Genomic DNA, 25,964 nt, shown 5'->3' on the forward strand with positions numbered 1-25,964 from the left:
CCCCATGACATGTAGATTGAAAAGTTTGTTTTAAACTACTAAGGTCCTTTCTTGCATACACCTAAAACCAGATATTTTCATACTCATATATTTTATGTAGCCTACTTTTAAATGGACCAGAAGTTACTTGACAGTTGATCCAAAAGCTATTTCATGAAAAGGTGTGGTCAGTTCCTTTATTTCAAATTCAGTCTTGATTCAAAATGTGCTGTTGAAACAAATTTGGCCAAAGGTCCAGAGACAATGTGGTGGTTTAGAAGTGTGGCAACCACTGGAACAGGGTTACTGGTGTTTAATCATCCCACTAAAACATTGTTTAATATCTACAGGCTAGCTATAATCTCCAATTAACTTAAATTTGTCATTAAACTTTTCAGAGGTTTGTGGAAGGAAACCCAAAACGTTTGACCCAAGCCAGAAAGTTTAAAACACAATTATCCTTAAAGCTGCACTTTTACTAAAATGTTTTTATTTCTTCATATTTGTCAAAACTGTTGTGACAGCATAAAATGAGATGACACATAATCTGTGAAAAGATGGAGCTCCTCCCTGAGCTACTATTGCCATCTGAAGAAATGTACTTCTCCCATTTGAAAGCAGCCAATCAGATCCAGAAGAAGCATCTTAGTGCTGCCAATCAATATGAAACTGTTTATGGCTACTCTTCGCATTCTTTGGATTCTCTCCTGGCTCTGATTGGTTGTTCCTGGTTGGTGTATTTCTGCTGTTAGTACTATGGCCACTAGGAGAAGGCAGAGGAGCATGAATTTATTTCACAGATTGTCATATTACATGTTGTCACATGTAACATTATGTCACAACATAATGTTAATTAAAAAAATATGTAAAATAAACTATTTTAAATAAAATAATCAATAGCTATAATTAAGTCGGAAAAGAAAATACACGTGTGTATTTGTGCATATTGTGTACTATGGTTACAATGTCGTAGTAGCTCATCACCATCAGTGCGTAAATGGGTGATTGACCATTTACCATGAGATTCAAACACATTCTTGAAAACGGTGCCAAAGTCATCCACTGCCTTGAGGACACGAAGCACTGTGCACTGTTAAAAAAAATAAAAAAATCTGTAAAAACACTAGTAAGGAGCCCTCCAGGGGGGACGCAAAGCAATAAAAAATTCCCGTGTATCCTGGAGGGCTCCGTACAGTAAAAATTTGAAGGAATTTTCCATTATTTTTTTTTAACAGGTATTTGTATTTTATTTTAAATTTTACGCATTGCATCATGGGAACAAGAAACTTTGCGAAGCGCGAAAACTGGTCAGAGAACATTTCAAGCTCTGGCTAACCGGACCCCAGAACATCTATCTTTTGGACTCCGGTTGGATTAAGAGTTGGAATAATCTTTCTGGCACCTCCGTGGTAATGTAGAATAGATCAGAACACATTTTCTGTGTACAATGTTTTGAAATATTTGTAGTTAGTTGACGTTTGACTTTGTGAGACACGCGGCACAGTATGTAATGGCAAACTATTACAAACTATGACAAAAAGTTATATATTATTTTAAAATTATGTTTGATGTGCTTGTGGATTATAAAAGTAAAACGCGGTGACCGCTGTATCATTACTTATTTATTTTACCGAACTTAAAGTACCGTACGTTTATGCCGTTATCTCATGATGAGTTCCACTTGCTACTTAGATTTCATTTCTCCATCTTTAAAAGAATATTTGCCACATAGCTCCCTGAAATACAGGTATGTATGACCGTTAACTTTTTCTTTTTCGAGTTTTTCTTGACCTAGTTTCCCGCTCTGTAAGGGTTATGTGATCAATTTTTTTTTTCCAAATCAAGTCAAACTGAAATGGGCGCGTGAAAGCTAACCGTTCATGGCGTCATGCTGCTGGTAATTGTGCTTTTTTTTTTTTTTTTTTCCTGCGGTTGTCTTATTTGCTAAACATGATTTGATGTCCCGTTAACATGAATGCAGGTGGTCATTTAGCTTCGGCAAATATAGTTTCCATGTCCAGATCATACCTGTCAAGCTTTGGGTTTGAGAATACCCGAAATGTCGCCAGGAGTTGGGGGAGAGGGAGGTCGAGGCGGAGGATAGAACGAACGAACGAACGCGCGGGGAGAGAGGCAGCCATTAGTTAGACTAGAGGACACACGAACGTGATAGGGGAAGAGAGTGCGACCGTTAGACTAGGCTAAGTATTCGGAATTTAATTGCCAGTCTTTTTTTTTTGATGAAATTCAGGAATATGTTGAAAAAATTAATCTGGGTTTTAAAAACCTTATGGAAGATGGCTTAAGAATCGAAGAGCTTGACATAGCAATACAACAAATGGCAAAGGGTTAACCATTGGATTTTATACTTTCTTTTGGAAAGATTTACAAAAACTATTATTTGAGGCCCTGCTGGAATGCATTTCAAACAGTCTCTCTCCCACCAGGAAACAGGTCTGATTACTCTGATCCCCAAAGCCAACAAAGATCCTTTATCACTAGACAATTGGAGTCCCGTCACTCTTTTATGTACAGATTATAAAATTTTAGCACTTGTTTATGCCAATTGCTTAAACAGTGGATTAGGAATGACTATTAATGAATGCCAATTAGCATTTTTAAAGGGAAGAAAATTCCATCATCATACTAGACTGATTTTTGATATGATTGATTATCGTAGTTTTGTTGACAGTTTTATTTTATTCCTGGAATTCTTTAAGGCTTTTGACTCACTGGAACACTGCTTTATTATAAAAACCTTAAAATATTTTGGCTTTGGGGAGAAATTTTGTAATATAATCAGATTATTTTATACTAATATAAGTAGCTCAGTTTCTCTGGGAACGAGTAAAACCCCTAGTTTCTTTATGTTGAGAGGAATCAGGCAGGGCTGCCCAATTTCACCTCAATTATTTATATTAACAACTCAAATGCTTACCTTACTAATTATGAAAAATTCAAATTTGCATGGTATTAAAATTTTTGATAAGGAATTCAAGATAAGTCAATTTGCTGACAATGCAACAATTTTTCTAAGAGATAAAACTGGTAGACATTGCGCTAAAATCTATTTTAATGTTTTCCGGAGCATCTGGTCTGTCTCTCAATATTGATAAATGTGAACTTCTACAGATCCATTCCAGCTCTGAGGCGTCTGTTGCCTCCATTACAATAAAGTCCGAAGTTAAATACCTGGGAATATTGATTTAAAAAAATACTATTAAAAGAGAGGAGGAAAACATTGGAAGATGCTTGGATGGCATGAAGAGATCCTTGAGCCTTTGGTTAATTAGAGATCTGACTATTTTTAGACAAACTCTTCTATCCAAAGCTGAAGGAGTGTCTAAGTTAATTTATCCATGCCATTCTGCTTTTATCTCTGACAAAAATATTAAGAAAGCCAATTCAATAATCTTTCAATTTATCTGGAGGAACAAAACTCACTATTTACGACGATCTCATCTTATTAAAGATAATAAGGGAGGTATTAGAGTGTTAGATTTTGAGGCTCTGATTGGCTCGTTTAGAATAAATTAGCTGAAGACCTGTTTGTCTCATTCCAACTCAATGTGGTTTCATATCCCTAAATCTATATTTAAAAAGCTCGGTGGCTTGGGTTTCTTGCTTAAATGTGATTTTGAATTAACCAAGATTGCTATTTCACTGTCTAAGTTTCATAAACAAGTTTTACATTTTTGGAAAATGATATTTATCCACAATTTTATTTTTATCCACAATACTACAGATCCACATGGATCTGTAGTATGGAATAACACATCAATAGTAATAAATAAAAAATCTATTTTTAAAACTGACTGCTATGAAAAAGGTATTCTATTTGTCACTGACTTCATGGGCAGTAATGGTGTTTTGTTAAATCATAGAGATTTTACGAACAAATTTAATCTGAACTGTACTTATAATGAATATCTAAAAGTATGCAAAACTATTCCTGTAGCTCTTATTCATCTTATCCAAAACACCTTAAGATATTCAAATGTTACTTCATCTTTACCCAAATTGAAAATTGGTGAGTATAGTGTGACTGATAGTGCAATAATGTTATACTTGTGACTGTCTTCACATCTAAATTGTTCAATGATTACAATAATAGTACATTGGTAACAACAAATTTGTCTATAATTGAGAAGGCATTCTCCAAGTATGTAAAATGGCCGGTTTCACCTAAGGTTAAGGAGAGTCACTTCAAAATCTCTCACAATAATTACCCAGTGGCAGAACCTTTGCACAAAAGATTTAAATTTGATTCAACACGTTGTACCTTTTGTGAATGTCCAGAAGAATCCCTTAATCACCTCTTTTTCCTGTCTCTTTTCTTTTAAACTATGGAGAGACATAAGAAATTGATTGTTCCTTAAAATTGAAGACATCCCAAAGATAACCATTACCCACATATTATACTATGTTGATGACCTTGATAGTCAAATATCTGATGTGGTAAATATTAGGGCTGAAACGATTCCTCGAATGATTCAAGTACCTTGATTATTAAAATCCTGATTATTAATTACCTGCGTAAGTAAAGGGTAATTAAAAACAAGATGTGAAAAAGTTCAAGGGAAGTGAATATTTTTGCAAAAAAGACTGCATATTTAACTCAATAATCTTAGGATCTATGTATCTGTTTACATATTTGTATTTGCTCTACCTCGGCTGAACAGAAAGTGGACATACTGTCGATATAACCACACAGCAAAAAAAGAGACCTTTTCAGGAAACAACATCAGCTGCAGCAGCAATGGGGACCTATTGAAGTACACGCTGAAACATTGTTTTGTCAGCGTCATATTTCTCGCCTTGTTTTACGGTAAATGATGAAGCACCAATACTTCTACGTTTTGTAGAGTTTTTAGTCTGAAAGCAGTGTCACTAATCCTGCCACCTTTTTCTCATTTCTCCTCATTTGTCAGGATTTGCCAGCATTATTGCTCCTCTTACCATGGACCCTCCACCATAAACGCAGTAAGTTTTCTGTTAATCAAAACTCATATATGAATGTCCTCTTTAGTGATATGACCAAACGTCTAACTTCAATTGTGTTTAGGTTTCTGTCCCAGGACGTGAAGATGAGGGAAGACAAATACAGGAAGTGAAGAATGTGCTGATTGTCCTGCAGAATAAGATGGACTACCTACTTCCATCAGGAGATTTGTTGCCCAACTTTGCTAATATCACAAGGTAAGTCATCTATCCACCCAGACATTGTCATTCAGGTATGAACTGAACCACAATCGTAATGTAACATGAATACGAAGCAGAATGGTATTTCTATGTGATGTAATAGTTAGAAGGCTTTTTGTTTATTATTTTAACATCCCACTGAAACTTTGAACTCTTTTTCTTTTCAGGGGAGGACTCGCCTAAATCCAGGAGAGTGCTGGGCCTTTGAAGGTTCCCAGGGACATTTAGCCATCACCTTGTCTCACAGAGTCGTTATCAGTCACGTCACCTTGGGTCACCTGCCTAACATGTTGTCCCCGACTGGTAACACCTGGAGTGCTCCCAAGGAGTTTTCTGTTTATGTAAGCCACAGATATCTGAATATTAAACAGCAGCACTCAGTCTAACTTTCAAAGATATTTATAAAGATATTTGTCTAATTTTGTTTTGCAGGAAATGAGGGAGTACGAACCTGGACTCACCTGGGAACTTTTTTGTATGAGGAGGATGGAGATCAACACCAGCTGAGCTGGGTCTGTGTATTTTCAGGTAGCTCTCTTTTTTCGTTTGGAAAAAAAAGAACTGCCTTGATAACAAGAATACACTCGTTTTTTCGTTTATTAAATCAAACTCGGAAATCGAATAACGGCTCGTAACAATTAATGTCTCGCTTATTTGGAAATTCGAACCAAGAGGGTTGTCACAAAATCATAAAAAGATGAAAGAAGACAATGAAAAAAAAGTACAACTAATAGGACATGCATTTTGTGTAGCATAGACAACACATTCTGTAGAGAAGTTTGTTTTTATTTGTAATCATACCATGAGTGAACATATCTTATGAAATAGAGACCAGAACAAGAGAGCAGTCCAGATGTCATGCATGGGTACAACTTCGACAACCAAGACTTACTGCTAGCCCTTTCCATGATGCTTGCAGAGAAGTCTGCTGCCACAGCACTGGCATCTAGGATGATCAGAGGGTCTACTAGACAAACTGCCGTCATGAAGCGTGGTCTGCAGATGGAGTCTGAGGTGCTGGCAAACTATGCTGAGATATTGAGGGTCAATGTGCTCCCTGTGAGATTCATTGTTCACCCTGACACATCATATCTTGGTGCAACTCCAGTAGGCAAGCTGTATATCCTGTCAGAATCACCCCCGATTGGACTGGTTGAGGTAAAAAGCAGTATGAAGAATGATGTGTCTCAGGTTGCTCACCTCAAGGTTCAGGATGGCCATGCCATTTTGAGGCGTTCACACGCATACTCCTGGCAGGTACAGGGTCAGCTGGCAATCACCGGATTGGAATGGTGCAACTTTGTCACGGACACGCTAACAACAGTAACTGTTGAGCGGGTGTGGCGTGATGAGTCTTTCATTGATCAAATGAAATCTAAACTAGACTTATTTTACTTCAACACCTTCATTGATGTGTTCATGTCAATGCAATAAGAATTATAAAATGTGTAATTTACCCTTTTGTTCCTTTGTATTTCAAATATCCAATCTCAAGCTGTGTGTAAATAGTTGTTACTCATGAAACATACACAGATGTGCGAATTTCTTTAAAAGGCAGTCGCATAGGCCTGTCGCGATAAACGATAAATCAGTTAATAAATTAAAACTATCAACGTCATTTTAATTATCGGCATTATCGTTTCTTCCGGTCTTTTTCTCTTTCTGTTGATGACACTGAATGAAATAAAGGCTCAACTCCGGTGCTCTCCGCTGACCCCCTCCCCTTCCTCATTTCCTTAGTGTAATGCCCAGGGCAACCTGACAGACCACATTAGCCGACAGAAATCCTAGGTATAACTGTTCACCACACAGCGGGTTCAATCCTGCTGTGTGGTGTCCAACAATGGGCACAAAATAATGGCTACAAGTCCAGTGAACTAATATTAAAACCAGGCATTAATCAATGCTTTACTACAATCTACCTGCAATGCATATGGCTCTAGTGTCAGTCCTGACTGAATGAAAATCGTTATAACCTATTTATGTCACGTTAACGAAGAACAGCTGAAAAGTTATCGGGTTTATCAACTGCGGTAGCAGTTTCGCTCCAACTCCTCCCCTTGTCATTTCTATATTCTTTGCATGTTGAATAAACATTAATGTTGTTTCCACATATCATCTCCAATGTCCCCTGGACTTGCACCGTGTCAGCTGTTTGGGATTCCCCTCTGTAATTTCCCCTCAGAAAGCAGGAGGAGAATCCGCTCTTTCTGATTGGCTACCTGTCACATTCAACAGGCTGCCTTAAGCTCCCAGTTGGGGAAAACCCCTGATTTGGATCAGAACTGCAACGACGATCTACCATAACACACCACACAATCTTAGAAAGACCAACTTTCTGAGATTGTCGTAAGGGGAAAAATAGGAGCAAAAAATCTGTAGTGTGAACTATTGCATCAGGTAGTCGATGTGCCCATCTTCTCTATTTAAATCTAATGATTACTGAAGGGCAACATAGTATACAGACTTCATAATCTGCACCCTTTTGGTTGAATGCAGTATTTATTTCCACTTTGGCTTTATGTTGTTTAAATTTTTTTCAAGTGTGTTTTTTTTGTTAATGGAGACTGAGAATCCATTTTGTTTTTGGTTGTTTTGTTTATTTTGTTTATCAGTTCCAGTGTTAAATATTCTTTTGAAAATAAAGTGTGTCTATCTTTGGCAAGAAATCGCATGCATTATTACGTCATTTCCATTGAATCAGTGTAAAAAGGTCTTCAAACAATATTATCGTTTATCGCAATAATTTTTGAGACAATCGTTCAGCAAAATTTGTTATCGTGACAGGCCTACTCGCATAATTTATGAAAATTTGTTTTCTTAATTGCAGTTGTCTTGTAACCTGTGTTTTAAAATTGCTTCTTCTTAAGGTTGTCTTAAGTATTTGCAACTATTGTTGTGTAGATTTGATATATATTAATTTGCAGCATGATTTAAATCAGTGTATAGTGTACAATTATAAGATATGAAATAGTTAAGGGTTTTTTGTTTTTATTAGATATTGTAAATTGTACTTTGTTTTCCTTGCAATTCAACTTAAACAAGAAAATACAAAAATAGTACAGTATGCTGCTCAAGTGTGTTTTAATTGATTTTTTTTTTTTAAAGTCTAGACATTTAAATAACTTTTTACATAGCACTACAACAATTAACATACAGAAATAATTTAGTCTGCAACACAAAATAGGTCTTGATAATTTGCCAAAACACAACAGTTGTGCCAGATTTGATTGACAGTGTCGTGAAATTTTGGTGTATGGTGGTGAGGAAAACGCAGCAGGCTCAGGATGAGATGAGATATGGTGGTTTAATAGTAATCCAGGAAATAAACACAGTCCAAAAACAGTCCCAAAGCCGGGCAGTACGGCCGAGTTGAAGCCAGGGCTCGACGCCGGTAGCAACCGGTAAACGAGGGACGAGAAAACAGACTGGGCACACGGAACGAACAAACGCCAAGAGCGGCAAGTACCGACAGAGACACAGGTGACACTAAATACACGAGGTAATCGGGGAACGAGACACACCTGGGAATAATCAAACGGGAAAAGACAGGACAACACAGAGACACAGGAAACTTGAAATAAATACACAGAAACACACAGATCACAACAGACAGTTCCTATTAAAGTGAGAGGCACCGGAGAATGCCAGATGTGGTAGCACTTTACTCTCGCGATTGCTCGCTCTACAATGATTCGCAGTCGAGCAATGGTCTGGGTCTCCTCTGTCTCTTTCTTGCTGAACTGGCCAGGATGCCTAAATGGTGAGTTTGGCTCCAACGTCATGAAGGGGGTCTTGAATGAGGAAGCCTTTATTTGCCATGACTTCATCTCCCAGCTCAAGCAGAGGAAGGATACTATTGACCTTCGTTATTTCTTTGTCTGAGATGCAGCCTGTGTACAATGCTGAAATAAATGTCACCAACCCACAGGGAGCAACTCCGATCAGCCCTTTCAGAGTGGTGTGGTTCTTGTAGGCAGAGAACATTTCAGACTATAAGGTGAGGGATGATGGCGTCTCCAGAGCAACTTCTGTGCAGTCCAAGATGACACGGACATTTGGAGAGAACTTCAGAGATCTCTGAGGCATACTGGCTTTTACCTTCTCACGACTAATCCACAGGTTGATGGAAGAGAACACAATGAAGAGGTAGTTGGCCCAAGTGATGGTCACTTGGCTGACAGTAGCTATGCTGACTTGAAACATGTCAGCAATGAGCTGCTCCTTCATGCCCACTGCTACCCTGAATGAGTACATCAGGAACTCATCAATCAGAGGGATGCACCGGGCAGGGCTGGCTTCAGCACATGCTTCCTCTCCAAGTTTCTGTGCTCTGGTCCAGTACACAAGGTGTGATGCAGAGGATGCAATGGACTCCCAGAAGATCCAGAACAAACACTCAGATAGAAATTTGGTGTAGAATCGGATCTGGTCATCAGAGGCACAGTAGCGGCTAAAAAGTGTGGCAGACAAATCCACTTTTTGAAGTCTGGCCTCCAACTCCTTGATATAATCCAGGGTTTCATCGAGTGCACCTGGGCAGGAGATGGGGAAGGTGGTCTGGGAACCGAACACAGAAGGGAGGGCTTACTCTGTGTAGTGGCAGGACATGTGTACTGTGTATGACCTATCCTATTGCACTGAAAACACCTTACATCTTGTTTTGAGGAGGAGTAGTTCTTAGCAGGATTGGTACAGGTCCCTCTTCATAAGCTTTCTTACTAAGACTTCTTAATGTCTCTGTTGTCACAGAATACTGTTCTGGTTCTCTAGACAGTGTAGACATTGTACATTCATGCTGAATATCCTGAAGAGTTTTCATTTCACTTGCTATCTGTCACAGTGGAGGCTGGAACTAAATACTTTGCTAAATACTAATACTAAATACTTTGCTTGCAAGCCCAAGTAAAATATAGCAAGATTTTCTGTGTAAGTACTTTGTGCATCATTACTTTCAAAGCCTCTACACTGGTCAAAGTCAGCATGTCCTACGTTTTCTGACCTATTTGCTGCCTCACCTGAGCTCGACTGTTCTGCAACTGTTCCATCCCCTGTGATACCTGGAGGTATGAGACAAAAAGGATGGTTTCACATTAAACATTTTTGAGCATCCATTAAAAGGGCAAGTTATTGCTAAACCTTCTTGTATGTGACCACTTAGGTGAGAAATTAGCCCTTTGACATCTGCATATTCTGTAGTACAAACATTTAATGAGCATTTTAACTGTACAGATATACTTTGACTGGGTTTGTCTGGTCTTTATGTCTGAATGTGTTCTTGACATGTGAACAGCAAAGCAACGGTATGAGAAAAACCTTCCACATTTTTATGGCCACAGGAGATAAACGCATTATTGACATGTCTGTGACATCTGCAGTGCTTCAAATATTTAGACGATGAGATGCAGGTAAATTTGCAAATATCACACACAGACATAATGACAACTTGGCTTCGTTGCGGTAAAGTATGACATTTTATAAGCTGGGCTATAGGTAACAAAAAAGCATGAGGATGCAAAAAGGGCATATCAGTAAAAACTTCAAATTAAATGCCGAACAAAATGCTTTATACATGTCAGTTTTTGGGTCTCAGTAATGTTCATTCGCTTATTTTATATCAGTAGTTTTTTTTAGAGGTCCATTGTTGAAGTACAAATTAACTGCTACTGTATCTTTGGACCTAAGTTTCAATAATTAGAAGTTCAGGGTTCTGCTTGAACTGCACTAAATATAAAGTACTACTGTAATTTAAATATTTACTAGTTGTCACATATGTTTGTACATACAAATTAAACTTATTAAATAAGCAGGATTTTAGTCATTTTATGTACTTAAGGCTGCATTATGTTAAATCAACACAGAAATTCCATTGTGTTTGCTGATGCTGACATCACACCTATGGAACTTGTATTTATGTATGAAACATACATCACAAGCGTCTTGGAATTTTTTCATCAAAGGAGAAATTTTTAACTGAATTTTCTCATTTGTGCTTGCGGATTTCAGAGAGGAGACACGTCCAAGAGTTCAAGAGAGTTTTACTTCATTTCAACTGAAATACAGTAAAAATACAAGAATGAAACGTAAGTATTTTCTTTGAATATTTATCAAAGAAAACGCGATCACAATTTTGGAAAGATATTATTATTTGTTTGACAGAATTATTAGTGATTTGTTAATGAAGATTGTCGGTTAGAAAAAAAAAATTCAGTTTAAGATGGAAAAGTTTTGCTTCTTGTTTTATGTAAAGATTCAAGATATCAGGACTGTTGTTCGGGTGCACTGTGTGATGGGTGGCGGCCAAGGGAGGGGGACCCTGGCGGGTCCGATCCTCGGTTGCAGAAACTGGCTCTTGGGACGTGGAATGTCACCTCTCTGGTGGGGAAGGAGCCGGAGCTAGTGCGTGAGGTCGAGAGGTTCCGGCTAGAAATAGTCGGTCTCACCTCGACGCATGGCTCTGGTTCTGGAACCAGTCTCCTTGAGAGGGGCTGGACATACTTCCACTCTGGAGTTGCCCAGGGAGAGAGACGTCGGGCAGGAGTGGGCATACTTGTTGCTCCCCATCTCGGCGCCTGTACGTTGGGGTTCACCCCGGTGAACGAGAGGGTAGCATCCCTCCGCCTACGGGTGGGGGGACGGGTTCTGACTGTCGTTTGTGCTTACGGGCCGAACGACAGTTCAGATTACCCACCCTTTTTGGAGTCCTTAGAAGGGGTACTGGAGAGTGCTCCTCCTGGGGACTCCCTTGTTCTGCTGGGGGACTTCAACGCTCACGTGGGCAACGACAGTGAGTCCTGGAGGGGCGTGGTTGGGAGGAACGGCCCGCCCGACCTGAACTCAAGCGGTGTTCTGTTGCTGGACTTCTGTGCTCGCCATGGATTGTCCATAACGAACACCATGTTCAAGCATAAGGGTGTCCATATGTGCACTTGGCACCAGGACACCCTAGGCCGCAGTTCGATGATCGACTTTGTCATCGTTTCATCGGATCTGCGGCCGTATGTCTTGGACACTCGGGTGAAGAGAGGTGCGGAGCTGTCCACTGACCACTACCTGGTGGTGAGTTGGCTCCGGTGGTGGGGGCGAAAGCCGGTCAGACCTGGCAGGCCCAAACGTGTTGTGAGGGTCTGCTGGGAACGTCTGGCGGAATCCCCTGTGAGACGGAGCTTTAACTCCCATCTCCGGCAAAACTTCGAACACGTCCCGGGGGAGGTGGGGGACATGGAGTCTGAGTGGACCGTGTTCCGTGCCTCCATTGTCGAGGCGGCCGATCGGAGCTGTGGCCGCAAGGTTGTCGGTGCCTGTCGCGGCGGCAACCCTCGAACCCGTTGGTGGACACCTTCGGTGAGGGATGCCGTCAGGCTGAAGAAGGAGTCCTATCGGGCCTTTTTGGCCTGTGGGACTCCGGAAGCAGCTGATGGGTACCGGCGGGCGAAGCGGCATGCGGCTCGGGCGGTTGCTGAGGCAAAAACTCGGGCGTGGGAGGAGTTTGGAGAGGCCATGGAGAAAGACTTCCGCACGGCTTCGAGGCGATTCTGGTCCACCATCCGGCGTCTCGGGGGGGAGGCGGTGCAGCACAAACACTGTTTATAGTGGGGATGGTGTGCTGCTGACCTCTACTCGGGACGTTGTGGGTCGGTGGGCAGAGTACTTCAAAGACCTCCTCAATCCCACCAACATGCCTTCCACTGAGGAAGCGGAGCCTGGGGACTCTGGGTTGGGCTCTCCAATCTCTGGGGGCGAGGTTGCCGAGGTGGTTAAAAAGCTCCTCGGTGGCAAGGCCCCGGGGGTGGATGAGATCCGCCCGGAGTTCCTTAAGGCTCTGGATGTTGTAGGGTTGTGTTGGTTGACGCGACTCTGCAATATCGCATGGACATCGGGGGCAGTTCCCCTGGATTGGCAGACTGGGGTGGTGGTCCCCCTGTTCAAAAAGGGGGACCGGAGGGTGTGCTCCAATTATAGAGGGGTCACACTCTTAAGCCTCCCTGGCAAGGTCTATTCAGGGGTCCTGGAGAGGAGGGTCCGTCGGATAGTCGAACCTCGGATTCAGGAAGAGCAGTGTGGTTTTCGTCCTGGTCGTGGAACACTGGACCAGCTCTACACCCTCGGCAGGGTCCTGGAGGGTGCATGGGAGTTCGCCCAACCAGTCTACATGTGTTTTGTGGACTTGGAGAAGGCGTTCGACCGTGTCCCTCGGGGAGCCCTGTGGGGGGTTCTCCGGGAGTATGGGGTACCGGGCCCTTTGATACGGGCTGTCAGGTCCCTGTATGACCGGTGTCAGAGTCTGGTCCGCATTGCCGGCATTAAGTTGGGCTCGTTTCCGGTGAGAGTTGGACTCCGCCAGGGCTGCCCTTTGTCACCGATTCTGTTCATCACTTTTATGGACAGAATTTCTAGGCGCAGCCAAGGTCTTGAGGGGATCCGATTTGGTGGCCTTAGGATCTCATCTCTGCTTTTCGCAGACGATGTGGTCCTTTTGGCTTCATCAGATCGTGATCTGCAGCTCTCGCTGGAGCGGTTCGCAGCCGAGTGTGAAGCGGCCGGGATGGGGATCAGTGCCTCCAAATCCGAGGCCATGGTCTTGAGCCGGAAAAGGGTAGAGTGCCTTCTCCGGGTCAGGGGGGGTGTCCTGCCCCAAGTGGAGGAGTTTAAGTATCTCGGGATCTTGTTCACGAATGGGGGAAGAAGGGAGCGGGAGATCGACAGGCGGATTGGCGCAGCGTCTGCTGTCAAGCGGGCGCTGTACCAGTCCGTCGTGGTGAAGAGAGAGCTGAGCCAAAAAACGAAGCTCTCGATTTACCGGTCGATCTACGTTCCCACCCTCATCTATGGTCATGAGCTTTGGGTCATGACCGAAAGAACGAGATCGCGGATACAAGCGGCCGAAATGGGTTTTCTCCGTAGGGTGGCTGGGCTCTCCCTTAGAGATAGGGTGAGAAGCTCAGTCATCCGGGAGGGACTCAGAGTAGAGCCGCTGCTCCTTCACATCGAGAGGAGCCAGTTGAGGTGGCTTGGGCATCTGGTCAGGATGCCTCCTGGACGCCTCCCTGGTGAGGTGTTCCGGGCACGTCCCACCGGGAGGAGGCCCCGGGGAAGACCCAGGACACGCTGGAGAGACTATGTCTCTCGGCTGGCCTGGGAACGCCTCGGGATTCCCCCGGAAGAGCTGGAAGAAGTGGCCGGGGAGAGGGAAGTCTGGGCCTCCCTTCTGAAGCTGCTACCCCCGCGACCCGACCTCGGATAAGCGGAGGAAGATGGATGGATGGATGGATGTTTTTTATTTTTTTTGCATGTTTGATAATGGTGAGAGGGAAGAAATCTGGAAAAATTGTCCCCAACAGTTGACTTAAAGCTTTTTTGTTCAAAGTGATTTCATGTGAAAATGTGAAGATCACTGACTGTGATAATTGTCAGAAATAACACCGTGACTGGTTTGGCTCTAAATGAGAAATAAGTTTTGATAATTTAAAATTGAATAGTTTGTTTTCTATTTTACGCAAAAATATCAAAAAGATTGTTTTTAGTCTTGTATATTTGACAATTTATCTGAAATGACCAAAACAGTTAGAAGGTCCAAATCTTGAAAAATTTTCTCCAACTGTAGATTTAAAATCTGTTTAAAGTTAAATTAAAATTTAAGACGGAACAGTTTGTTTTCAGTCGTATGCAAAGATAGAAAATATATATATAATTTTTTTTTTTTTTTTGCACGTTTGTTAATGTGACAAGAATCAAATCTGGAAAAATTTAAAAGCTGTTCAAAGTTATTTCATTTGAAGATCAATGACTGTAATAATTTCCAGAAATAATGCTTTGATTTGCATGGGAATAAAGTTAAAATAAATGATAGTTTTAAATTTCATGAATGGTTTTAGGACGCTGAAACTGATCAATAGTTATGTGATTTTGTCATATATTTGATATGCTTTGTGTTAAAGTCACTGACCAACTTTCCATGCCTCTGTTTTGGTTTAGAAATTTTGAGAAGAAGTGTTCGACTGGTGCTAAATGGGTACTATGGAGCTGATGGAAAACCAACGATCTCTTATCACGAGACCAGGATCAGGTAAGCCGATTCAACAGAAGTATTAAATTCAAGACATGGCAAAAATATTTCTTCCCCTTTGAACTTTTTACTTCTTTTCATGTAAAAACCACAAACTCATGTGTATTATTTAGCAATTTAGCAAATAAGAAAGAAATTGTTATTTTTTGACAAATGTCTGTAGCAGTATATTTTTCAGCCTTCGAATTCTGATGCCTCTAAATTATGATTGTGATGTATGTTCCATACATACATCACAACTGCCTTCTGATGTCACTTAATTAGGATTCAGTTAGGAATAAACACAGTAGAGAAATTCAAGTGTTCAGTGACTGTAAAAAGTATTTATCCTCTTGAATGTTTTACTGTTTTATTACTTTGAAATAAATAATGTACAACAAAATTTGACTTTTAACACAAAAAAAATACTAAAAAAACTTTAATGTTGGCTGGACCTTTGTTGAATTAGGTCAGTCACTTAAAAAGCGTAAATATTTAAGCAGCCACTTATTTTAGGTAAAATATTTTTTGTTTGTTGCTATTATTTTTATAAAGTTAGTTTTCACTTTGACATTATAAGGTCTTTAGTATATTTTTTAGGTCAAAAATGCCCAATTTTGGTGAAAAAGCTTTAAAATGATTAAACATACAGGGGGAGTGAGTATTTTTTATATGCACTTTACAACAGTAAATTACAGGTTAAAGGACCTGAAGAACCTTAATTTGAATGCAAATTCAAACTAACTTAAAAATATACGATGGGAAAAATAAAAATAAGAGGAAGGGTCAATTTACAGCATAGGAAAATAATACAGTACATAAATTAAAATTGCAAACTCAGATCAAAAGAGATGTAGAACTAAGTATGACTGATTAAAAATTACCGAAGTTTGTGTTTGTAATGTGATAACGTTGAGTAATAACCCAAGTCTCCCTTGAATAATAGATTCTTATTCTCAATGGTGACTTCCTGGTTAAGTAAAGGGTAATTAAAAACAAGATGTGAAAAAGTTCAAGGGAAGTGAATACTTTTGCAAAAAAGACTTTGCATATTTAACTCAATAATCTTAGGATCCATGAATCTGTTTACATATTTGTATTTGTTCTACCTTGACTGAACAGGAAGTGGACATACCGTCGGTATAACCATGCAGCAACAAAAGAGACCTCTTCAGGAAACATCAGCTGCAGCAGCAATGGGGACCTATTGTTGTACACGCTGAAACATTGTTTTATCAGCGTCATATTTTTCGCCTTGTTTTATGGTAAATTATTTTCTTCTACAAACAGCCAAGCACCAATATTTCTAAGTTTTGTAGACAGTTTTTAGCAGTGTCACTAATCCTGCCACCTTCTTCTCATTTCTCCTCATTTGTCAGGATTTGCCTGCATTATTGCTCCGCTTTCCATGGACCCTCTGGTTTCTTCACCCCCCACCATAAACACAGTAAGCTTTCTTTTAATCAAAACCCATATATGAATGTCCTCGTTAGTGATATGACCAAACATCTAACTTCAATTGTGTTTAGGTTTTGGTCCCACGATGTGAAGATGAGGGAAGACAAATACAGGAAGTGAAGGATGTACTGGTTGTCCTGCAGAATAAAATGGACTACCTACTTCCATCGGCAGATTTGTTGCCCAACTTTGCTCTGAAATCACAGGGTAAGTCATTACTATCATAAATCTGACTGAATGTTTTAAGCTTAGATGGTTTTAATTCACTTTCTGTGTGTGTTTGAAAACAGGAGCAAAGGTTTTAGAGTGGAGGCCATTAGCCGCACATCCTGGCCAACTACAAAGATTCAGTTGGTTTGGGTTTGCACTAGACGAGCCATTTATCCACCCAGACATTGTAATTCAGGTATGAACTGAACTGCAATCATAATGTAACATGAATATGAAGCAGAATGGTATTTCTATGTGATGCAATAGTTAGAAGTCTTTTTGTTTATTATTTTAACATCCCACTGAAACTTTGAACTCTTTTTCTCTTCAGGGGAGGACTCACCTAAATCCAGGAGAGTGCTGGGCCTTTGAAGGTTCCCAGGGACATTTAGCCATCGCCCTGTCCCACAGAGTCCTCATCAGTCACGTCACCTTGGGTCACGTGCCTAAAATGTTGTCCCCGACTGGTAACACCTTGAGTGCTCCCAAGGGATTTTCTGTCTATGTAAGCCACAAGTATCTGAATATTAAACAGCAGCACTCAGTCTAACTTTCAGACATATTTATAAGAATATTTGTCTAATTTTGTTTTGCAGGGAATGAGGGAACCTGAACAGGAGTGGACTCACCTGGGAACTTTTATCTATGAGGAGGATGGAGATCCTCTTCAGACCTTTGAGCTACCGGTATGTTTATCCCATTTGCTTTTTTTTAGCTACTTTGCTTAATCATTCTGCAACATATTTATACCATTGAACTTTTCAGTGTTTTGATGTTAAAAATATAAACATCATCGTATTCTATTGAGACTTGATCAGAAAAACATGCAAGCAGAAAGAAGCTCATATTTGTGAACAAGAAAGAAAATTATACATGAAAAAAAAATCCCGCTTCCTCAGCTAGTCTCACACAGTCATCCTCAACACCAAACCCTCACCAACACTCACAGCAGAGGAGACCCATCCCATTCTGTGTCCACATTGCAAACAAATCACACATTTGTAAAATTGAATAATGCTATCGATCAATGCTTACCGATCGCCATGGCAACGGTGGCAACAACTCCTGAGTGCCACCGGTTTTAGGGGGCGCTGTGCTTTGGTTACCTTAATGACAAAATTGTACCAAGCCCTACTGCTGCAACCAACAGAAAAATTAAATTCCCTAAGAACCGATTGACCGATGACGATGAGACCAGTAATGAGATGGTTTTAGGCAAATTAATGCCTAGCTGAAAGATTTGCACAAAAAATGTCCTTTTGCACAGAACAGTTTATCTATTTAGATAGAATGCCAAATAACATATTTAGACAGTTTGTCAGCAAAAAAAAAGTTGATTCGGGAGTGAGTTTCACTTTAAGTCTTCTGCAGGTTTTCTTCCAGGACTGATCTGTATTTATAGCTATTTCCATCTGCTGATGAAGACCACCCTCATCACCTTCCACTTCACAATTATATACTTCTTTATGTTGGACTATTACATAAAATACCAATTAAATACATGGACATTTGTGGTTGTATGACAAACTGGGAAAACATTGAAGCAATGTTGGTGGTGCTCTTGCAAGGCTTTGAAATCTCAAAATATTTTGCCTCTAATAAACTCCCTCTTAGCTCTACTGTACTATATTAAACTAATACATCGTTTTATCATTACAGAGCCATGAAAAAGTGGCCTTTAGCTTCATAAAGCTACAGATAAACAGCAACTGGGGCCATACAGAGTACACCTGCCTCTACAACATCAGAGTCCACGGAGAGATTGCATAATGAAGAGGTGGAGAAAGAGGATGGATATAAGGGTAAGTATGGACAGAGGTAAGTTTTCAGACTTAAATTTTTACATTTCTTTTGGAAAATTTTTATTTTTCAAAATGCCTGCCAATTAATTTAATTGATTGACAGACAAGTTTTTCTACCCACAAACACCTTTGTGAGTAGAAAACAATCATTTGTTACTGGGTAGAAGCAGAAGAAAGAATTGGGGTACAAAACAGGGGTTTAAAATTTCAAAGGTGTAGACATCCATTTCATTCATCCATATTTTGCATATCCGGACTACATGTGCCTGCATTTTATTATAACTACAACTAAATTATAGTTATGTAGGCATGCGCCTCGTGGTCGCCAGGGCAGAAACGCGGGCATGGAGGAGTTTGAAGATTTCATGGAGAACAACTTCCCTGTGGCTTCAAGGCGATTCTTGTCCACCACCTGGCATCTCAGGAGGAGGAAGTGGTACAGCACCAACACTGCTTACAGTGGGGATGCTGTGCTGCTGACCTCAGCTTGGGACAGTGTGGGTTGGTGGGCAGAATACTTTGACGGTCTTATCAATCCCCCTAGTGCATGTCTTCAAAGTCTGGGGATTTTGGTCAGTTTCTCCAACCTCTGGTGCTTAGGTCACTGAGTTGGTTAGGTCTTCATCCTGGTCGTGGAACACTGGACCAGCTCTACACCCACAGCAGGCTCTTGGAGGGTGCATGGAAGTTCGCTCAGCCAGTCTACATCTGCTTTGCGGACTTGGAAAAGGCGTTCGACTGTGTTCCTCTGGGAACCCTGTGGGAGGTTCGCTAGGCCCTCCCAGTGGGTGTCAGAGCTTGGTCTGCATTGCCGGCAGTAAGTCGGGCTTGTTTCTGGTGAGAGTTGGCCTCCGCAAAGGTTTCCCAGATCCTGGATTCTGTTTATAACTTTTATGGACAGAATCCCTAGGTCCTTCCGTGGAGTTGAGGTATCCGTTTTGGTGGCCTTAGGATTGTGTCTCTGCTTTTTACAGACGATGTGGTCCTATTGTCTTCATCAGGGCGTGACCTACAGCCTTCGCTGGAGCAGTTCGCAGCCGAGTGTGAAGCAGCTAGGGTGAGGATCTGTGACCTGTTAGATTACTGTATGACCGGTGTCTGAGCTTGGTCTTCATTGCCGGCAGTAAGTCGGGCTTGCTTCTGGTGAGAGTTGGCCTCCACAAAGGTTGCCCATATTCTGTTTATAACTTTTATGGACAGAATCTCTTGGTCCTTCCGTGGAGTTGAGGTATCCGTTTTGGTGGCATTAGGATTGTGTCTCTGCTTTTTGCAGACGATGTGGTCCTATTGTCTTCATCAGGGCGTGACCTACAGCCTTCGCTGGAGCAGTTCGCAGCCGAGTGTGAGGCAGCTAGGATCAGGATCAGTGTCTCGTTAGGTCACTGTATGACCGGTGTCAGAGAAGTTTAAATATTGTGGGGAAGGAGCCCCGGAGGAAGACTCAGGACACGTTGGAGAGACTATATTGCTTGGCTGGCCTGGGACTGCTTTGGGGTTCCCCGGATGAGCTAGCAAGTGGCTGGGGAGAGGGAAGTCTGCACCTCCCTACTTAGGCTACTACCCTGCAAGCAAACCCGGATAAGCAAAAGAAAATGGATTGATGGATGGATGGATACAACTAAATTGAACATTTGTAACAGAATGTTAATATTTTTTCTATAATTGGATTGTTTTGGATTCAGGGTTTTCTCCAGGTGATCTGGTTTTCCACAAAAACAAGGGTTAGCATTAGAGCAGTGGTCCCCAACTTGCTGTGGACCGGGAGGGGGGAGGGAGCGGGTACGCGCAAGACTTCGGAAATTTGCGAGGAGGGGGAGGCGGGGGTGGGGTGGTGGGTGCGCGCTTGAGACGACAAACACCGATGCTGTTGCTGGGCTCAATGATGGCGCACAAGACGTAACTGACAGAATGCGGTAAAAGGATTTTCAAAACAAAAGATCCTCCAGACTCAACACATAAAACAGAAGTATTTAATTATTTCTTTCGCGGCCCGGTACCAATTGGTCCTATGTGAGCACCTCGGTGGTGCTGGCAGTCTCTGTTTGTTTGTCTATGGCAAGGGTGTCAAACTCCAGTCCTCAAGGGCCGGTGTCCTGCAACTTTTAGATGTGACTCTGCTGCACCACACCTGAATGGAATAATTAGGTCAATAGCACGGCTTTGGAGAATATATCTACACAAGGAGGAGGTAATTAAGCCATTTCATTCCAGTGTTTTGTACCTGTGCCACATCTAAAAACTTCAGGATGCTGGCTCTTGAGGACTGGAGTTTGAGACCTGTGTTTGTGTTTTTTGGATTGTCTATGTACAGGTTATGGTGCTGTGGATCTGGAGCTGGCTGTTTTTTCTTTGCCATCAATCTCTCAACGCCTCCTGGCCTCCACAGTGTGCTGCTCTGCTGCTGGATTTCTTCCCATCCTTGTCACGCACAGTTGAGTTTTCTCTTTAATTTTGTATCTTGTCACTTACACACGCATCATGTATGAATATTCTTGCTAAGTTTGTGTTTTGTGTTTTGCAGGTCCCAGGCATTGTGTTTGTGTCTCTTTTCTATCATCTTTTTCTTCGGCCAGTCGAGGCAGACGGCTGCCCGTCCTGAGTCTGGTTCTGCTGGAGGTTTCTCTCAGCTCAAACTGAGATTTCCTCTCCACTGTCGCCATGTGCTTGCTCAGGATGGGGGATGTCATCAAATTGGTTTCATGATCAATTTGATGGGGTTCGCCGAAGACCCCTCCGGGGAATCGTCACCTTAACGTGGTGGAGGGGTTTGAGTACTCCAGTGAACCTGTTGGCTGTCTATTATTATTTTTATTTTATTTAAATTTTTAATGGTCTCTAATGTCAAAGATGGCTTCAGGGGTGGAGTCAACCAAGAACGATTCAAACTCTGTCCTCTCAAATGAATAAGGAGTTTTCAGCAGATATTTTGTCTAAATTTTCAGAAGGTTTCTTAATATTTCTTCTTTTCCTCGTGACAATGGAAGTAAGAAAACAAAGTTTTAGTTGAGCTAGGGGTCTTAGTTAATAGTGAGATATAGAAGTTGTTCTCTGAGTGTTTAAGTAAAAGGTAGAATGAAGGAGGGAGGGAGAAGAAACTCAGAACATCGGTGAACGGTTCTTCTTGTGCATCTGTGCTGTCAAAGACTCTCATGCAGAGACAAAGAAGGTTAAAATCTTAGGAGACCAGACTCTCTCACCCATCTACTCCCTCAGCTCTGACAGCTCTCCCACCGAGGCCCATGGACACATGGATAGCAATTCTCCCAGCATACAGTATGTTAAGCTCTCCTGAATCCTATCTCCTCCATGTGTCTACTCCTGTTCTCCACTTCCTCTTTTTCCCGTTCAGTATCCTAGCCTTGCTTCAGTTTTTCTCCTTGTTTTTTTTTGTTCTTCCTCTTTTTCTTCTTTCTTTCTCTAATTGGTCTCCTCTGTGTTAGCCTAGACAGGCCTATTCATCATAGCACTATCCTTAGAGACAAACCCTTTGGGAGCAAAGGCGAGATAGACAGAGTCAGACCAGAGGGCGATGGGGTCTGCCGCTTGTCAAGCCACTTCCATCCTCTTTTTTCTCCCGTTTCACTCCTCTCCTCCCTCCCTCTCCTTTCAGTGTACAGCAGAGATGTCAGTTTTTGAGGGTGGAGGAGGAGGGGGAATGTCGACACATTAGTTAGGCTATTAGTTCAACAAGCTGCTTCCATGCCTGTCAATGGTCCGACGTCCATTCACACACACATACATGCACACAAACCAAGATCTGACATATGTAACATGCAATATCTATGAGAGGGCAAAGCTTTGAGTGATGGGCCGAGCAGCAAAAACATGGAGACCCGTGTTGTCACTTCAGACTGCTCAGAGAACCTCAACACAAGCACTTTGATCATGTCCTGCTCATTAGTACAGCTGCTTTGCATCTCTGTGAATTGTATAAGACAGAGTGATCATGAACACTGTGATGGAAAGGACAATGAAAAGCATGTAGAGGTTAATTGTGGGAGGTTCAAAGGCCTTCTGTGAAAAGGTCAAACCAGATTTATTTTGCTTTATGTGTGTCAGAGATTTTCACTTTATTAGATTTGCTGGCAACTGGACTGTGTGTGTGCTTGCCATGTGAATGAATTTTCAAAATACCTGCATCACTTGCAGAGTCATAAAACACACTATTGGAAGACAAAATAGTAAAAAAAAAAAAATAGAGATACTTTCACAAATTAAAGGTTCCTTTATCACTCCATCCATCCACCCATTTTCTGTACACCCTTGTCCCTTGGAGGGGTCGGGAGGGGTGCTGGTGCCTATCTCCAGCTAACGTTTCGGGTGAGAGGCAGGGTACACCCTGGACAGGTCGCCAGTCAGTCGCAGGGCAACACACTAACAGACAGGACACACAACCATGCACACACACACCTAGGGAGAGTTTAGATAGACCAATAAATCTAACAGTCATGTTTTTTGGACTGTGGGAGGAAGCCGGAGTGCCCGGAGAGAACCCACGCATGCACAGGGAGAACATGCAAACTCCATGCAGAAAGAACCCAGGACGTTCTTGCTGCAAGGCAACAGCTCTACCAACTGCGCCACTGTACAGCCCTCCTTTATCACTCATCTATTAAAATAACAGATTCAGTTGTTTCCAGAAGGGATTTATAGTCCCTCCAGTGTCTTATATGTCTGTCCTGGGGTTTCATTTCAGTGGGATAAGCCCAGAGAACTTCCACAGGGAGGCACCCAAAAGCATCCTGAGCGTATGCCTGAACCCCTTCAACCGGCTCCATTCAATCATTTGCAAAGTTGTTAACTTGGCTAGGCCAGTTGCTCAGGTTGCAAATGTTTGTGGGATTTATTTGTTATCTTTTATTTGCGCATCACTGTGACTTAATAGAAATCAGTCTGTTGTTTCATTGGCATACTACATTTTTCTAATTTATGCTGTAAACCAAGATTGCCTCCTTGGCTTATTTTTAACAGAATCGGTATATTGCAAACTGGCTACATGGTTGGATAATCCTCCTTCTTGTACAATACAAATTACTAGTGTTCACATTTTTAATTTATGGCCATATTAACTGTCAATGATAAAGCAGGTTACATTTGACGAGGGAGATTAGATTGTGCTATATCATGTCAAGTTGACAGATCAGGGTAGAGGGAAGGAAGCTATCAATTAAATAAAATGTCAAATGTTTGGATACATCTTACTTTTGTCAGATTTTGATACATTTTACAACCACAAATTTGTATATGTTTTTGATTTATGCAAGTTGCAGATAACAATGAAGGTCTATTGATGAATATTTAGTTTTAACTTACACGTCTTAAAATCTCCTTAGGAGTTTCAAGGTGTGTGAATACTTTTGAAAGCAACTGTATATAATATTTGAAACATATATCTGATTTTAATAATTTTTTTTAGTTCAATTTGCTGTGCCCATTGTCTGCTCAGGATGTAGTTTTTCCTGTGTATTTCAACACAGTTTCTATGAGTTTCTGTTGTATTTCACAGATCTGCAAATAAATAAAATACAAAAAACATCATGAGCACCATGATTATAGAATGAAGAAAACACATAAAAATTACACCCATCATAAAACTGATTACCAAAATCCTTTAATTTATTTAGTTTGGGTGAATATCCAAAGTGTTGAGAAGAAAAGGAAAGCAAAGATTTTGCAAAGCTGCAAATGCAAAGGAAGTCATGAATATGTCGTCTCATTTCACTCTTTCTTCCTCTTTCTCTATTATTTGTCGGATTCTCTCTGCTTTGCCTCCTGCTTAATTTATATTTCTTTTTCTCTTGCTCCTAATACATCTTCAGCATCTCTTCCCGTTTTCTCTCCTGCATGAAGTCCTCTTCGCTAATCATCTGAAGTCCAATTATACTGAGTTGGACCCACACCCCCTCCCTACAGGGGCTCAGGAGGGCCAAAATATACAGACTCTGACTGACGTTAATTTGCATGACTTCTTGGCCTCCATAAGTACCGCTGTTGTCTGTCTTTGGCTGTTTCAGAGGAAGCCATATGAGGGGGGAGACGAAAGGAGGAGAAGAGGTAAAAAGGTGTTAGAGGTTAAGTAATCTGAACCTACGGCAGGAACGCACAGAGAGCAGAGGGTGTCCTACTGCTTTAAACAAGTTCCAAATTAGCGAGACGATTTATATGACAAATGATACACCAGCTCACACTGACATTGTTTGTCAGAATATTTGGACAAACCATTGAGGACGATCCTCTCTCTAAAACCATGGGCACATCTGCAACAGAAAGGTTGAAAAAGAAAATGATGCCATGGCTCAGATTGCAGTTTGACTGTAATGTTTATGTGGAAAGTAAAGAGAGCTGTACATAAACAAATGTTGGAAAACCTTCATGAACTGAAGCAATGGAATCAATAAGAACAGGATCACATTCTTCCACTATGATATAAGTGATTAAGTCCTCCAGACAATGACAACTTTAGATTGTTGCTGCCAAACAAGCAACTCACAAAGAGAAAGCATCGTTTTTTTATTATGATTCTTTTGAATCTTAGTTTTACATTTCTAAACTTTGTTCTACTCAAAGCATATTCATAAAAAAATCATGTTCCAGATGGAGTAAAATTACGAAACCTTGTCCACTGGTAGCTAGAATGAAATAATTTTATTGAGAATCTTCTTGTTGCCATTTACGGTACCTGTCTCTGAAGTCTCTGTCTTTCCTTTGTCAGGAATCTGCATTGTTGACGTGTGGTCATTCTTCTCTCTGTATAGGAGCTGCTGGTCTCCACTGGAGGGCAAGCCGGAGATCTGGAGCTGCAACTGATGCTTCAGAGGGCTGAGCCTGAAGTTATACCTGTTCTGGTCATCAGCATGAGGATAAGAGGAGCTGACTCTTCACTGCTTCACTGAACTAAATGTGTGAGGGTTAAACAGACTAAACTTTCTTTGAAATGAAGATGTTAGAATCCTTTGCTCCTGATCTGACATGCCTGTGTATAAGATTAGCTATTTCAGCTAGCAACAACTTGAAGGTTGTAGTTATTTTAATCTTCAGCATGAATTGGATTTATTTATGTAGTTTTATGTAAAAGTCAAGAAGATAGTTTCTTCAGTTTGTATTGCTCAATTGCAATAGTTGAATTCTGTAATATTGTCAATATTGCTATAACATTTCTGTCTGTCCAAATATGGTTAAAAAAACAAAACAAACAACCTCCAACTTTTGCTTTTTTCTCTTGATGAAAAAAAAAACAGAAAAACAAATTCAAAATGAAATCATTACTT

At 41.1% G+C, this 25,964-nt stretch overlaps 1 protein-coding gene and 1 long non-coding RNA gene across 3 annotated transcripts; both read left to right on the forward strand.

Annotated features, from left to right (window-relative positions):
• Window positions 1-1,177: 1,177 nt before the first annotated feature.
• On the forward strand, window positions 1,178-6,637 carry LOC114144176 (uncharacterized). Of its 2 annotated transcripts, XR_003595426.1 has the most exons (6): window positions 1,178-1,388; window positions 4,662-4,807; window positions 4,911-4,962; window positions 5,045-5,178; window positions 5,349-5,522; window positions 5,614-6,637. It is a non-coding gene; the product is annotated as an uncharacterized LOC114144176 (long non-coding RNA). The 2 variants fall into 2 exon arrangements; XR_003595425.1 differs by having other exon boundaries at window positions 5,349-6,637.
• A 4,459-nt stretch (window positions 6,638-11,096) lies between these two features.
• On the forward strand, window positions 11,097-17,444 carry LOC114145131 (sperm-associated antigen 4 protein-like). Its single transcript, XM_028018534.1, has 7 exons — window positions 11,097-11,264; window positions 15,157-15,247; window positions 16,349-16,491; window positions 16,606-16,673; window positions 16,756-16,891; window positions 16,975-17,090; window positions 17,226-17,444. The coding sequence occupies exons 1-7, from the start codon at window positions 11,258-11,260 to the stop codon at window positions 17,442-17,444; spliced, it is 780 nt and encodes a 259-aa protein (XP_027874335.1). The 5' UTR covers window positions 11,097-11,257.
• The last annotated feature ends 8,520 nt before the right edge of the window (window positions 17,445-25,964 follow it).

The sequence above is a fragment of the Xiphophorus couchianus genome, chromosome 5 (genome assembly GCF_001444195.1).
Source record: "Xiphophorus couchianus chromosome 5, X_couchianus-1.0, whole genome shotgun sequence".
In the NCBI taxonomy this organism is placed as follows: domain Eukaryota; kingdom Metazoa; phylum Chordata; class Actinopteri; order Cyprinodontiformes; family Poeciliidae; genus Xiphophorus; species Xiphophorus couchianus.